At 43.4% G+C, this 16,743-nt stretch overlaps 1 protein-coding gene across 1 annotated transcript in view; it reads right to left on the bottom strand.

Annotated features, from left to right (window-relative positions):
- Positions 1 to 1,404: 1,404 nt before the first annotated feature.
- The window catches only part of GCM1 (glial cells missing homolog 1 (Drosophila)), an 18,946-nt gene continuing 3,607 nt past the window's right edge, over positions 1,405 to 16,743 (bottom strand). The window contains exons 4-7 of the mRNA XM_005878094.1: positions 7,880 to 8,132; positions 6,600 to 6,712; positions 5,382 to 5,599; positions 1,405 to 3,074 (exon numbers count right to left, since the gene is read on the bottom strand). Of these exons, the coding sequence (XP_005878156.1) occupies positions 2,576 to 3,074; positions 5,382 to 5,599; positions 6,600 to 6,712; positions 7,880 to 8,132 (1,083 nt within the window). The 3' untranslated portion in view covers positions 1,405 to 2,575. The remainder of the gene's footprint in view (positions 3,075 to 5,381; positions 5,600 to 6,599; positions 6,713 to 7,879; positions 8,133 to 16,743) is intronic.

The following is a 16,743-nucleotide window of genomic DNA, read 5'->3' as shown; positions in this document are numbered from 1 at the left end:
TTATTTCCAATGGAAAGACCATTGAGTATTATGAGCCAAATCTAGAGATGGATGTAAGCAAGTTACATTATATAAGTTTTATGACAATGTTATCTTTGAATTACATAAGTTTTATAACTACTTGTTACCACAGATAATTTCAGGAATTCCGAATAACTGTAGCCTAGCCTAAACATTAGAGGGTGTTGTAAAAAGATGCATATTGTTCATCTGCAATCATTTGTAGCATTGTTGTAAGTAGTTTCTTTTTTCAGTGGTATGACTAAAAGCTGCTATTTTAAATCTTTTGTCCACCACTAATTTAAGACAATTATGTTACATCAAGTCGTTTCATACTACTGTACTTAGGGGTTTCCATTTTCACTCTTCAGTAGATTTTATGTATTTCCCATATACTTCTTCACTCATTGGTTCACCTAGTTCTGAAAGGTTACTCAATGTCATCTTGATCGCCAACCATCTTCATAACAAGATTTATTGACAAGTCCTGGATTTTCTGCATGAGCTTCATTAAGTCCAATTACTTTTCCTGGTAGAGGAGACTAGAGTTCACTAGCAGCTTTCACACTTCCCAAAGTACCAAACTCACCTTTGTTCAATTTTGTCCCAATTTCAGGAGACTACAACATCTCCCAAAGCTTCCTCTGCAAAATTGATGATCCCGCTGTTCCAATACCATTTTCTGTTGTTACCCATTTATGTTTCTCTGTGAACTTATGCAGGGAGAGTAGGTTGGGGCCAGTGCGCATTGACCCCACGGCACCCCCTCAGGCTCCAGGGCCATGGCCATGTTCACAGTAGCAATTATTTTTAAAAAATACAAAAGCATATCTCAGAACTGAAAGATCTGGATGATCAGGTTAAAAGTGTCAAGAAGGACCTTGTACAACAAATAAAAAATAAAAAGACCCACACCAACACTCATTATCATGAAATTTCAGTTAACCAAAAGTAACAAAAGTATCCTAAAATCTCCAATAAGAAAGAGTAGGCCATGTTCATAGAATCAGAAATCAAAATGGCTTCTGGCTTCTCGCTAGTAATGCTGGAGGCTAGAAGACAATGGAGCAGTAACTTCAAATTTTTGAATGAAAATTATTTTCAATTTAGACTTCTATTCTCAGCTAAACTATCATTTAACTATGAGAATAGAATTAAGACATTTTCAAATATGCATGGGCCCCAAAATTGTATCTTCCATCCATCTTTCCTTAGGGAACTAGTGTGGCATGTGCTCCACCAAACTAGGGAATATAGCCCTGCCCAGTGTGGCTCAGTTGGTTGAGCATCATCAGGTTGCCAGTTTGATTCCCGGGTCTGCAGGAGGCAGCTGATCAATGTTTCTCTTCCTCTCCCTTCTTCTCTCTCTAAAATCAATAAAAACATATTTAAAAAAAACTAGGGAATGTACCAAGAAGGAAAAAAGGTATGGAATCCCAGAGAAAGGAGAGGAAAGAAGGTACAACGATGATGGTGAAGAGAAACAGCATGGCAGCAGAGCAGCAGGATTAGAGAGCAATCTGTCCACATTTGAGGAGAAATGGAAAGTTCCAGAAGGACTTTCTTTAAGGAAAATATGAATTACTATAAACAAAAGGACTCTTATGGTTGGGCAGTATTTGAGGATAAACTATTGTTAGTTATAAAGGAAATTAAGCAATGGGATGAGACAATTATCAACTCCAGGAGAAACAAACTGTTGTCTAAAAAAGGAAATGGAATTATAGTATACCAAATAGCCTACCTGTGAGCAGTCATAAAAGCAGCGATTCTGGATAGTCAGTTAACCAGAGATTGTGATAAAAACTTGTGCTTCAACAAATGGTGCTGAGACCATTTCCACATGTAAAACTAAAATGAAATTCAACCCTGGTTACCTTATACCATGCACAAAAATCAATGAGACATGGAACGCTCGCCTAAATGTAAGAGCTAAAAATATAAAGCTGCTAGAAGAAAACATAGGAGAAAATCTTTGTGGCCATTGATTAAATAGGGTACAATAACTGGGAAACAAGATTTTCAAAACATGATCTGATTATAGGCTTTCATCTAGAAGATAAATTTATATTTACCCAATTATCCAACCCTTCCCCTTACCTTCTTTCTGCCTCTGGAAACCACAAATCTGACCTCTGTTTCTAGAATTTGGTTTTTTCTTTTTTAAGTTTCCACATCTAGTGAAATTATATAGTATTCGTCTTTCTCTGTCTGACCTATTTCACTTAGCATAATGCCCTTACAGTCCATCTATATTGTAGCAAATGGCTGGATTTCCTTCTATTTTATGGCTAAATAGTGTTCCATTATTTATATTTGTACCACAACTTCTTTATCCATTCATCCATCAGTGGACATTAAGTAGTTTCCACGTGTTGCCTGTTGTCAAGAATGGTGCAATGAACATGGGGTGCTGATATCCCTTCAAGATGGTGATTCTGTTTCCTTTGGACATACGCATATCCAGAAGTGGATTGCTGGACCATGTGGTAGTTTTAATTTTTTGAGGAACCTCCATACTGTTTCTCCATAGTGACTGCACCAAATCACATATGTACGAACCGTGCACAAGGGTTCAGATTGGGTTCATCTTAAAGGACAGGTTGAGAAGCATTTCGTTGTTGTAGTGATCCAGACCCATGTACCTCATTTCTTCATCAAAATTCCATTTGCTGCTCTTGCCTGGAAGCGAATACTGATGGTGAGGATAAGAGGTATAGCTAAAGAGAAAGGGGTCTTCCTGAGGCGAATGGCACGTAGGGGGAGGGTAGTAGCTGTTAAACTCCATATGCACCTTCTCTTCATAGAGATCCGGCCCTGGACTTGGCCATAACGGGAGACAGCCAGTTTTGGCTGAAGGTGGTTCCACTGGAATCTGCTGAGAAAGGGGATCTAAAGCATTCTGGGGAGGGGAGAAGTCATAAGACCAGCCGGCCTGGGGAATCCCCAAGTGAGGCTCCTGCGGGGTCTCATTTGCTACTGAGCCTGGTGTCTTCATCCCCCTTCTGATAGTGACCACCTTCATCAGCTGGGCAGTCTTGGGGGAAATGTCAAGGGCTTTGGTCTTGACTGTTCTGAATCAGCTGGGCTTTGAACAGGAGGTAAGATAATCCAAGGAAATGCCCCTCTCAGGCGACCATGAACAATGGCCAGACGTCACTGTGGAAGGGAAAGGAGGCTCCAGTCGGTGTGGAGTGAGAAGCCTGTGCGTTAGTCTCTGCAACCAGGTGAGGGGCCTGGGAGAGGGCATCTACTCTGCTGCTGCTGCCTGTAGTGAAGGCAGAGCCGGAGTCCCCTGAGGAACTTGTGATGGAAGGAGCTGGGGAGGGAGTTCTTTGATGCTGCAGAGCAGTGGTTCTCAACCTTCCTGATGCCGCGACCCTTTAATACAGTTCCTCATGTTGTGGTGACACCCAACCATAAAGTTATTTTTGTTGCTACTTCATAACTGTAATTTTGCTACTGTTATGAATCGTAATGTAAATATCTGATATGCAGGATGTATTTTCATTGTTACAAATTGAACATAATTAAAGCATAGTGATTAATCACAAAAACAATATGTAATTATATATGTGTTTTCCGATGGTTTTAGGCGACCCCTGTGAAAGGGTCGTTCAACCCCCAAAGGGGTCTCGACCCACAGGTTGAGAACCGCTAGTAAACATTTCCCCTCAGACGCCAATCTCATATCCTAAATGCCTTTGTGAGAAACTTCTAAGGGCTACTTAAGAAAAGTCAAATTACAGCATCACAGATTGGTCTTATACTCAGTACAACTCTCAGGGGGTCCCCCTCTCTCTTGCTTCCCTCCTTGACTTTTCTATTTTTCAGTGCTGTGTGACGTCCAAGGGACTAGGGTTGTTGTATGTTTTTCCTCAAGAGATTTTTCTCTGAACTTATTTTGTTGAATCATAAATAGGACGTCTAGACTCTGAAATGGTAAATGTATTATTGTTATTTAATATATTTTTATTGATTTTGGAGAGGAAGGGAGAGAGAGATAGAAACATCAATGATGAGAGAGAAGCATTGATCGGCTACCTCCTGCACGCCCCACGCTGGGGATTAAGCCCACAACCCAGGCAAGTGCCCTGAGAGGGAATCAAACCGTGACCTCCTGGTTCATAGGTCAACACTCAACCACTGAGCTACACCGGCCAGGCGGTAAATTTATTTTTGTAAAGAGAAAGTATATTTTCCTCCAGTGAATCCTAGAAAAATAATCTGGTTGAGGATTAAATAATCCTCTTGTCTATGCAAAACTATTGACTAATGAGAGGATGGGGTGAAGAGACTGTCACCAGGCAAGAGTGAGTGGGAAGAAATGCCCTTCAACTTGTCCCATGGCTGGGAGAAGGGATGAGGGGCCAGTTATTTGGACCTGGGGCATACATTTTCTGATAAGAGACACAAGTCATATATATATATATAGTTAAAGTACATTTAGAGCTTCCAGGGATGGACTGACTCCATTTCAGTCCTCCTGAAAAAAACTTGAAGCATCCCTGGCCAGTGTTGCTTAGTGGTTGGAGCATTGGCTCACATACTAAAGGGGAGTGGGTTCAATTCCCAGTCAAGGGCACGTACCTGGATTGGGGGTTTCAATCCCCAGCCCTGGTTGGGATATGTATGGAAGGCAACCAATCTATGACACATCAGTGCTTCTCTCTTTCTCTCCCCTTCCCTACCACCCCTCCACTCTCTCTAAAAATCAATGGAAAAAACATCCTCTGGTGAGGATTAACAAGAAACAAATAACACTTAAAAGAAATGTGGAGCATTGAACTGCACTGGTCCACTTTTACGCGGATCGTTCTCAATAAATACCTATACTATTTGGATCCAAAGTTGGGAGTCTGTGGATGCAGAGGGCTGTCTGTCTGCATTGATCTTCACCATTCTCTGTAGGGGATTTGAGCATCTGTGGTTTTTGGTATCCATAGGGTATCCTGGAACCAATCCTTTGTGGATACTGAGGTACAACTTAAGTTTGGGGGGCAGTGAAAAATTATATACAGATTTATTACTATTCGGGGGGTCAGTGCCCCTAACCCTTGCATCGTGGAAGGGTTAACTGTAATCTGTTTTAGGGAAGAATGAACATGTGGGCAGAAAGCATGAGGCTAATATTTGTGGAGATCATTTCAGTTAATTCTGGTTCTCTGAGAACCAAATTACAGAGTGCCAAAATATAAGTTAAGTACTAATTCCAGTTTCTTTTTCATTGTGGTAGGGAAGATGATTCTAAAATTACATAGAATTTATGTTGAGAGCACGCAATAAAGATGGTAGAAATTAAGGGGAATCCCTCAGGCTCAGTTTGTGTGGCAGATGCTGGCTTACAGGTGAGCCTGGCGGGATATGACTTCTGCTTTCACTTGTAGGTAAGGGGCTGGAGAAATCTACTGCCCCACCACAGGGGTGGCGAGTTGCCGTCTGGTTCTGAACACACATGGGGAAAGGTTACCTTTGCCTCTGGGGCCCTGTTCAGCTTCAAGGAGACGGAGGAAGATGCCACCTGCACTTTCTTTACTGTTCTTCTTGCCTCGGCTTCCATTTTGGTTTCTGGCTTTGGATGATCGTGTTCTCCCTTTGACTTAAAGGAGACAAGGATGTAAAATAAATGACCAGATGGTACTTCATGGTGTGTAAAATTTTACCCTGTGCCCTGTCATATGATCGTGTGTTGCTACAGTTGAGCGTTGTAACAAGATTGACTACACCCGTTAAGTACCTCCCAAGTCCACCCAGCACTTTCTTGCCTGCCTGTTTTTGTTTACGATGCTCCTCCTTTTCCTGGTGTCTCTCACCCACATGGCAAAGTCCTATTCATCGGGATAGCAAGTAATGCCTATTGCACACGATCTCATTTAACCTCCAGCACAACCCTGTGAGGCACATGCTATCATTATCATTCCCAGTTAGCGGAATGGGAAATTGGGGCATGGAGAGATTGCGGTGCCTGGGTCACTTCCCTGATAAGTGGGTGAGCTGGGAGCTAATTGTTAAAGATTCAGGAATTCTATGAGCTGGTTGTTAAAAACAGCCGATTGCTTTAAATCAGACAGGATGGGAAGACTTACAGCACAGGAATGGGCCAACCCTGAAAATCAGAACACTTTCCTTTCGGGGGAGTGAGAGGGGCAGGGTTACCAGCACGCCACTGCTGCGAACCCAGGCAGACACTGGCAGAGGCCACTCAACACCACTGTGTATGCCACCGCTCCCGCTTTTACTTCCCAATATCCAGGTTTTACAGAACACTGGGGCTTAGGGAGGGCAGTGTTTAGGTTTGCAGAGCAACTCAGAAGTCAGAGCTGGTATTCAGTCTGGAGTTGGAGGCTATGTACAAGGCAGGGCTGCTGGCCTAAGCGCGATCATGTTACTAACCCTACAGAGCCCGCCCAAGGCAGAGGCAGCCAGGCACCCCTGCTGAGGGGTGGGGTACAGGCACTTGCTCACCCAGAGTGTGCCTCGGGGTCGGTGTCGGCTCTCATTCACCTGCACATCTCATGTGTGAAACCCCTCCTCATACTCTGTAACCATGTCTTGAATTAAAGAGAAATGGCATCTTATCACTATAACCCAAGTCCAACCTGGAAAAATATGAAGCGTCCTTCATGCCTCCAGAAGTTGGTGACCGGGAAGCCCCCGTGGCCTCGGCAAGGAATGAGCTTCAGGGGCCCATCGCAGTTGGGACAGAGTTTTCCTGCAAAAGAGCAGCAGAAGGTGACCCCGTGCCACTAAGCCATGCCAACTGACCCCTGAGCCCAGGCAGCCCTGGTGGTGTTAACCAGGAAGCCAGGATGGCAGAGACTACACCTGGGCCAGTTTTATGCACTTCCATCAACTGGGCAACCCCTGGCCCTAGGAAGCCTGGCCACCACACGGCCCAGATCAGTCTCACACGTGGCTAGTGGAAGCAGCCTATAGAACGGGGTATTTCACAGGTCAGGGGAGAGGTCTCCTGAGCAGAATATCCCTCCCTATGTATTTACTGATAAGTTAAAATTCTTTATAGAAAAGAAGACAAAATTCTTTTACTTCACGATTACAACTAAGAGTCAAGGAGCAAAGCCACATGGGAGAGAGAACGCAGCTGCTAAATTTTTACTCAAGTGTAAATGACCAATATTAGATCCTGCCTTGAGAGCAAGTCTTGAAGACAAGCTACAAGGAAATAACAGGAGGTTACTTGAGGTCTGAAATGGACCAGGCACATGGAATGCTGAATGCATTTCACAATCTGATGAATATGATAAAAAACAAAAGGAGCACATATTTCCGCACGTGATTATGGCATGAACCCAAATGTCATGGAATTGAGTCTAATCGCAAATTTAGCCCCGGTGCTCCCACTCCAGATCAAAGCACTCCTTGAGATCATATAGGGATCTTTTCCCCACAAGGTCAGGAAGCAAATCTAATAGACAACGTTCTCCTAAACTTTATATGGGCTCACTGAGGAATTAATGTTAGTCCCATAAGTGAGGCATCTCCTTTTTTTTTTTTTACATAAAACATCAGTACATATTAGACATTTTAAAAACATTTCTTTACATTTTTTAAAATTTCAGCTTCATTGAGGTATAATTGGCATCTGCCTTTTAACAGAGGCCTTGAGTTAGGTGCCTAAACTCAAGGGAGCAGTTTTAATGGTGGATGCTCTGGTCAAGGCAGACCCGTGGGGCAGTACCCTGTGGGGGCAAAGGGGGGTGGGTGGGGTCTCCTTAACATGTTCTGCATAGGGACAGCCTTGGTCTCCTCCAGTGTGAAGGTTGAGCCCTTGTGATGTGCTGGGAGGTAGTGGCCCAGCTGAGCGGGAGCGTTTGAACGGACACCAGCTTCCTCTCCAACGACAGCGAGCCCCACTCACTCTGCTGCTTCTGCCGGGCCTTGTCGCAGATCGCAGGCCTCAGGTAGATCTTGCGGCCCTCCTTGGCAGAGCAGTCGCGGCTGCACACCACCACGCCCAGGCAGGACTTCTTGAGGATGCGCGAGTTGTGGTTGTTGGTGTTGCGCATGGCCCAGCTGCTCAGGTGCCTCTGCGCGCTCCTGTCCTCCGAGCTGTAGATGTACTTCTCGTAGGAATCCGGCCATTCTTGGAACCAGTCTATCTTTTTCACATCCTTACAGAAACACAAAGATTACCATTATATTTTAAGCTACAAGGCCTGATCGTCCATCACCGTGGAGTCCATAGACAGGAAGGTGGTTCTGGCGCTCAAGAGCTAGGCCAGGGACCCTTGGCACAGACCAACCTGGCTCCCACTGTGACGGTGATTTCTGAGAAGGCCATGCAGCAGCAGCTGTGTCTCCTGCACCTTTGCTCCCTGGACCAAAAGGAGCTGTGACTCAGCCCTCTGAGTTCTACCCGATGGCGGCTTCTCCAGCCCTTGGTGATAAGAGTTATGACCACTTCTCATTAAGAATTTTTGAGGATGAAGTAATGTTATTGTGTGGACACAATTAATGCGGAAACACCCTTGTGGCAGGATAGTGAGGTCATACCTCATACCACCGTGCAGTTACCATATTAAGCCTGGTAAGGCTAATGCAAAGTCATCGGCGGTGGGAGGACTGGAGAGCCCAGGCACAGGAGGAGTCTGAGAGCCGTTTCCGCCCTTATGGAGGTCTCCTTTTTCTCCACTCCTATATTCATGTGCCTCAAACAGGGAGAGGAGTAAGGAGGAGATTGCTTTGACCGGAAGCTTCTATCTTTTTGCTCAGGATTGGCACTATTCCCTGTGCTGAACCTCTAACTAAACAAAGACACTCCATCATGAGCATAAGGTATTTGGCTTTCTGTGTATCTGTTTCCTCATTTGTGTAATAGGGATAACAAGACGTGTCTACCTCAAAAGTAGTTCTGAGAATTAAATATGATAATATACAAAAATACTTAGCACAGCCTGGAGTACATTCCTCAGGCCCCGCTTTAGTCCACAGAAGCCCCATCAGACAGTCCCAGCTGGTTCTTAGCGTGAGAATTATTAAACAGTCTCAGGAGTCAAACTCGGGCTGTGTCCATCCCCACAGCTCCCAGAGACCCGCCATGGTATAAGAAGAGTCTGGAAGATCAGACTAGAAGATTCCAGAAGGCCCAGAAGGAGTGATCAGGGGACTGGTGTTCATTGAGTTAGATTTCAAATTTAGAACATGATAAAGAACTGTGTAACAGGAGACTCTGAGCAAGGGGTTTTGTCTCCGAAGCCTCACTTTGCTCTTCTCTGAAACGGGAACATTGATAAAAGCACACTTCAGACAGTACTGTAACGAGCAGATCTGTAAGCTTTATATAATGAGAGTTGTTTGATGGAATGTCACGGGAGCTGAGGTAGGTCTGAGGAAATATGAGAGGTTCTATGTACTTGAGAGGTTAGTGGTTAAGAGCTTGGGCCTGCAAACTCGACACATGGGCCAAATCCAACCCACTCTCTGCTTTTGTAAATAAAGTTTTATTGGAACACAACCATGTTCCATGCACTTGACTGTTGTCCATGAATACTTTCATGCCACCACGGCAAAGTTAAACAGTTCTGGCAGAGACTGGATGGCCCGAAAAGCCTAAATGTATACTATGTAATTGGCCCTTTACAAGAAGTTAGCCAATTCCTGGCTAAGAGCATGGCCAATGGAGGCAGATGACCTGGGTGTGAGTCTCAACAAGCTCCTCGCCCTCTCAGTGCCTGTTTCCTGCTCTGTAACAAGAGCATCTACTTCACAGGGATGTTCTGAGGATGGAATCGTCTGACATACGCAAAACATTTATAACTGGCCACAGCAAGTTCCACATCAGCATTGGCTGTTATCTACTAGACCTGGGGCCACACCGGCTAGCCAATGTAACTGTAGGAGCCCCCAGCTTTCAGGGAGAAAGGGCCCACGGAGGAGCCACTGCATGCCTTAAACCTTGCCAAGCCTAATGCAAGTCCAAGCGCCTACACAACAAAGCTTAATTGTTGCAACTCTGGTTCCACCAGCTTCCTTCTCAGGGCAATGACAACAGCGGGCCCTTCGAGGAACTCCTGTGGTTTGGGAAGGGGAGGTTGCCCCTGAAGAGAAGGGTGAAGGGTACTTCTGAACGGGATGAAATTCAATGTCCCAGAGGGAGAGAAACAGCTCAGGCAGCCTCATCATCTCCTGCTTCCTCCACCCACCTCTCTCCTCTCCCTTCTGGCCTAAGCGCCAAATAAGGCTCTCTTGTTTCCTGTCACAGAAGTGCTACAGAAAGCATAATGTTTTACCTTCTGAAATAATCAAAATGCAGGTTAAAATGTGTAGCTTTGTCTAACAGTTTGGACTGTACAAATCTACTGGTGGATCCCAATTACGCAAATACAAAGCAGTTGTCAGGGTAGCAGAGACAGGGGAGAGGGGGACTTAGAACAGCTGAGATTTTCATGTTTTAAAGTTGAGTGGCCCTTTAGGCTGGTCACTGGCATAAATCCAATGAGCCAGGAGGAGGGGAAGGTATTTATGAGAGCGGCTCAGATGTTCTGGTTAAAGACTCCCTGTTCTCAGAGGAAAGAAAATGATCTCCACCCTGTCTGTCTCTCTCTTTCCCATTTTCTCTCAGTTTAGTGTATATTTTGATCTCTCCCGAGGCTTCCTCTTTGACCCATGGATTATTTAGAAATATATGGTTTAGTTTCCATGTGTTGGAAGATTTTCCTGTTGTCTTTTGCTATTTTCTAGTTTGATTCCATTGTAATTGGAGAATATACTCTGTGTTTTTATTATTTTAATATTCTTGAGATTTGTGTTAGGGATCACGATATGATCTACATTCTACTGTCTTTTCAGCTTTTTTCCCCCAACAGTCCCTCCACTGGCACTCTAGGTTTCCAGTATCACTAATAATGCAACAATTTTGACAACATATGGACTTGAGGAAATAACTAGGAGTAAAAGGACTCAAGCTATTCTCTTGGCTATTTATTTATGCCCAGTTTTTTTACCTGAATGCTTTGTGGAATCTTCTAGCTCCTTTGACATTGAAATTAAGGGAAAGCCAGATCACAACAATGCAAAGGAACCCAGGTGTCAAATGAATGATAGCGATTTTTGAAAGCCTTTTAAATTTAAGGCACAGGAGAGGTAAAATGTAAAAAGAAAGAATAATCATTTCTTAATTGTGTTTAGCAAATTCTTGCAAAATATTTTCTTCTTTTTTTTAGATCTTTTGTTTATTTTAATTTCTAACTTTTCATGAGTAACTCTTTGTTTTTCCTCTTGGTTAAGAAGTTTATAATTTAAGGAGAATATTCTTAAGGTTTCCAACATGTAAATCTAACTAATTTATATTTTATAATCTCATTGGTAATATATTGGGGGCTTCATGAATGTTTTTATGATTTCTCTGTGTAATTTTTTACTAAAAGACTTAATCCTCTAACTCTCAAAATCCTTGAAACTCTATATAATCATAGATCACCCTTCCTCATCTCCTCATTCTAATTTATTTAACTACTGAAGTTTTAACAGAGTACCTTAAGAATTAAGAATATACTATTATATAAAACAACAAATTAAAATCAACATTCTGAAATGAGGCATCAAAAATATCTACCTGATTAGGTTATTATATTAAAACTGATTTTCATTTGGAATATAGTCTAATCTCAGATAAAGCAATTATCTACCAGGTTTTCTTTCATTATAACAGCTTATTAATTCCTTAAAAATAAATGTTTCCAAGTAAAACAGGAATAGCAAACAGATACATCTTAAAGCAAATGAGTTAGAGGGGAAAATTAGATGTCACTTATGGAAAAACAATTCCACCAGCATTTTGATTTACATACAACTTTTCAAGAATTTATCTCTTCTGAGCCAAATGAAAACAAACTCCAAGCGTTCTCAAAAAGATAAATTCTATTCAACAAAATGCATTTGAGTCAGGAATTCCTGCTTAGGCTAAACCTGCCATTTCCTTCCTTTGTTAAGGGGTCAAGACTCAGACAAAAAGCACCTAACTTACTCAGACTAAGGCGATCCAGCCTGGCCCAGCTTTCAAACTCTGTCACCTACTTCTCCCTTCCCTTCCCCACTCCACCCCACTAAGCAAGGGATCCCTGACAGGTGCTCAGAGAGAGCTCTGCTACCCCGGTGCAGTAATGGGCCCAAGCCCATCACACCAGAAACACAGGGCAGCAGAATTCTGGCCCCAATCACAGGGGAGCCAATGAACATGAAAGCCCACATAGGTTGCGCTGCCCCAGGGAGTTTCCGGATACCAAGAAAACTGGACAAAGAGGACAAAGTCATGGGTATCTGCGTCAATGTGACCTGATCATGCAGCCAGATAATAATTGACTAGAAACCCAGAATCTGGGACCTGTTACCTCCCTCCCCAGCACCAAGACACAAAGATTGCTACAGCTGGCTCCTTCTGATCACATTTAGTCACATGAATTCACAGAATGAGCTCTGACATTCACCTTGGCTAATAAGTTTTCACTCATCTCCTACAAAAGCCAAAGAAACTTTGCTGGCTAAAATCATGATCCAGGAATTAACTAATCGGAGATGCGGCCTCTTTGTAGTTGGCTCACCAGCTTTTAGGTTGGCCTGCATTTCTACTTAAGCTATGTATGTCCGCATTGTTTTCTGTCTATAAAATATGTACTTCGGCCTTGGAATTTTGTGAGTTAATGACTCAGTGTGGCTTTGGCCATGGGTTTAATCTGAAAACTGCTCATGCTTAGGGACAAAATGATTCCAGGTATTTGTCTGCTGTGGTATTGCTGGAACACCCTGTACTTTTGCTTAGAGAAACTGGCTGGTGCTAAGAACGGAGTAGCTACTCTCATCTTCCTGCAGAAGTGGGTTCTATTTAGGAGAAAAGGGAACTGATTCTCTTCTCAATTTTCAACCGGAAAAAAAAGGGGGGGCAGGGAATTTCTTAGGGATTCAAGGCTCTCAAGGATTACAATCCGTACTAATGAGCGTGTGACACTCTCAGGGACCATGCGATGAACATTTTTTAACGAAGTAAAACTAACCCAGCACCGGACATTTGCTGCTTGCACCAAGGAAAGCCTACAGCAATTCTTTTTTGAACCTTCAAAAAGCAAAACTGGTGTATTAGATTAGCCTGGAAAAACAGACTTTTACCAATGATGGTTTTGAGTAATTTAAGTGCCTGCCCTTCTGGGCTGGCTCCCTGCGGACTAGGTTAAAGAGAGATGGTTATCAAAATAATCACAAGTTAGAGGAGTGACCAGACACAAGTGAAATGAAGGTTTGTTAAGACACATATGCAGCTGAAAGAAGGAAGAAACAAACTGGGGAGGGATGATATATTGAGGGCAAGTAGTCTTTCTAAATCCAAACCTGATGGCGAAGCTTCCCACTGCCTATAAAATAACGCAGTCCTCTTCGCTAGCCTGCTCCAAACCACCTCTCCAGTCCCCAGCCTCCCAAATCTCCTTGCTGGGCACCTTGCATAAGCTCCCTCAAATGAAGACTTGGTTAGTCTCTTCCTGTCCCTATCACCCCTTTCCCCTCTGAGATCTGTCAGTCTCTTCTATGCATTCATGCCTTTCTTGTCTTGATTGCTTTCTTCACTTGCCCTAATCCACCCTCGTTTTACAATGCCCTTCCCTGGAGAAAGCCTTTTGCCAGGTGCCCTACCTTGCTTTCCATGCCCAAGTCCTGCTGAATTACATACTTTCTCCTTCAAGCACTGCAAGCATTTTTCGACATGGCTTTGATTCTCTGTTTGGGCACTAATCTTGTTCCCTTAGTTCAGCTCAATGACCCCTGTGGCCCTGAGCCTGCTATAGTGTCTGGCACATTATAGTCACTCAAAAAATGTCTTATGTCCTGGTAACAGTTGTCAAAAGTGAGCCCATAGCCCTAACCGGTTTGGCTTGGTGGATAGAGCGTTGACCTGCGGACTGAAGGGTCCCAGGTTTGATTCCGGTCATGGGCATGTACCTTGGTTGCGGGCACGTCCCCAGTGGGGGGTGTGCAGGAGGCAGCTGATCGATGTTTCTCTTTCATCGATGTTTCTAACTCTCTATCCCTCTCCCTTCCTCTCTGTAAAAAAAAAAAAAATCAATAAAAATATTTTTTAAAAAAAGTGAGCCCATAAATCCATAAATCTCAATATATCTGAGACACGTAAAGTGATACGGAGTTTCCAGGACCTGATACAGTCAGGATTCACTCAGGTGACCACCGTGAAAGTTGAAGCACGTGAGTGGATTAACAGGAAAGGAATTTGTTTTACAAGTTGCAGGAATTTGCCCATGGGTTGCAGAAGTACAACTCTGGTAAGAATATAATATCATGAAAAATAAAGCAGAAATTCTTTGTATGGGTGGTACAGAGAATGAAAGTGGGGAAATTAATAATAATAACAAACCATTGCATTTGATCCTTTAAATAACTTTTTAAAAAAAACTTCTAAACAGGTGGTCTGAGGAAGAGTAACCACCTGAGAAACTCCATGAAAAAGGGGCTCCATGGTCAAAAATAGGTGAAGGTGCCCTAGCCATTTGGCTCAGTGGATAGAGCATTGGCCTGTGGACTGAAGGGTCCCGGGTTTGATTCTGGTCAAGTGCACATGCTCGGATTGTGGGCCCAATCCCCAGAAGGGGGCGTGCAAAGGCAGCCAATGATTCCCTCTCATCATTGATGTTTCTCTTTCTCTCTCCCTCTTTGAAATCAATAAAAATATATTTTAAAAACATAGGTGAGGGCAACACTGCCTAACAGGGCTTCCTCCTGTGAGAGCCACCCATGCACAGGGCGGTTAGAAAGGCTCCGAGCCTGCTGTAAAGAAATCTTTAACTTCGCTGAACCTAGTATTTCTCTTTTTCTTTCTTCACAACACCCATTAAAATTCCTTGCAACTTGCTCTGGCTGGTTTGGCTCAGTGGATAGAACGTTGGCCTGTGGACTGAAGGGTCCCAGGTTCGATTCCGGTCAAGGGCATGTGCCTCGGTCAGAAGTGCAGGAAGGCAATTAATTGATGCGTCTCTCTCACACTGATGTTTCTTTCTCTCTCTTTCTCTCCATCCCCCCCACCCCCACCCCCCGTCCTTTCCATTCTCTAAAAATCAATGGAAAAATATCCTTGGGTGGGGATTAACAACAACAAATCCCTTGTAACTTATACTCTACTGAACACATTTTGGGAAACACTGCTCTGAACAGCTTAGAGCTTTAAGCAGGGTCTATAGGAATTGCTGTTTTCATTTTACCCAGGAGGTAACTAAGACTTCAGGAAATCGACTTGTTTAGAGTCACACAGATTAAAAACAATGAAGTCGTCCATTAGTAAATTCCATGTTTGTCATTTGTTGTTTAATATGTACCAGGCATCATTGTAGGCCTGGGCCGGCAGGTCTACCTTCCAAATGCAGGCCACCTCCCAAATCTCAGGTCATGCCATCTAGACTATTAGAACTAAAAGGGTACATAAGAGACCATTTAGTGCAACCACCTCCTTTTCAGAAGAAAGGGAGTCTGGGAAAAGGTAAACAACACCCCAAGGCTCTACAAATAAAAAGAGCAGAACTGGAATTCAATGCCAGGGCTTTGACTCCTGCGTCTCACAGTCACCATTCAGCCTTCAGATTTGCTCACAAAACATAAAACCCGGTATGCTTGGAAATCCTTCCAAGGCCTTTTATTTTCATCTCACCTAGTTCTTGATACAGTTCCAGAGCCAGCTAACACCCAGCTGGGGATGCTGTTGTCTCTGCTTAGAAAGTGTTAAGGGACCTTTCTACTCTTAATTCTTTCTGTGGCGTGTTTAACAAATTGAAGTTATTTCCATGAGAAATCAGACTTTTTCTATGAACTGTAAATGGTACATTTCCAAAATTGAATGTGTATTTTTGCAGTAAATTTTTCAGTTCAATGTCTTGGGTAGCTGAGAATGCTGAGAGTTCGTGTTGGGACATGTACTTTAATGAGCCCTGAGACTCCCTCCAGGGAGGTAGTTCTTTCTTTTGTCTGATCAGATGGGTGATATGGATCCTTTTCCAGAAAACAATGGATGTCAGTATGCAGTGCGGCCTGTCATTTCAGGGATTCTCAGACCCCGCAAAAACTCCTGCTCTGGGATGTGACACTGCAGAATCATCTATGGTCCTGCGTACTTCAGCTCTTGATTTGGAGGGTGCCTGGCTTACATTGGGGAGTTGCAATCATGAAATTAGGAATAGGCTGAAATGCAGGTCCTTGAGCCAGGAGTAATTAAAATGTACCTTAAAGTTTCCCCTAACATAGCTGCAGCTGCAATAATCGTAAACCAATGGTGACTACTACAAAGACAAATCCCTAAAATAGATATTATGACTTAGCTGTGGTTTATTTAATCATTCTTAAATGAATGAAAAGTAGGGCACACTTCCTATCCTCCACTTTTCCAAGATCTACCAAGAGAGAATGTAGGGAGGAATTTAAAGAGAAACAAAAGAAATCTTTAAAAAATATTTAAACATAAAGAGAAACAAAAGAAAATTAGTGTAAAATGTGAAAAGATCTGGAAGTCTTCACTAGAGTGAAAATCTGGAATGGCTATGAATCAGGACTGTGGAATCTCCCTTCCCTCTCCGCTGCTTGGATAATTCAAGTTTCTTGTCCCCCAGAATCAGGTAGACCAGCTTGACCTTTTCAGTACTTGGCAGTGCTGGTCTCCGTCTTAGCTTTCCTAGTCACCTTTCCAAATGACTCGCAGTGAAGCACCTTTCAACTAGCAGAGAGGGAGGTCGGGGAGCC

The sequence above is a fragment of the Myotis brandtii genome, unplaced genomic scaffold, assembly GCF_000412655.1.
Source record: "Myotis brandtii unplaced genomic scaffold, ASM41265v1 scaffold544, whole genome shotgun sequence".
Classification (NCBI taxonomy): Eukaryota; Metazoa; Chordata; class Mammalia; order Chiroptera; family Vespertilionidae; genus Myotis; species Myotis brandtii.
Note: the sequence above shows the minus strand (reverse complement) of the source record. Positions and strands in the feature narration are given on the sequence as shown.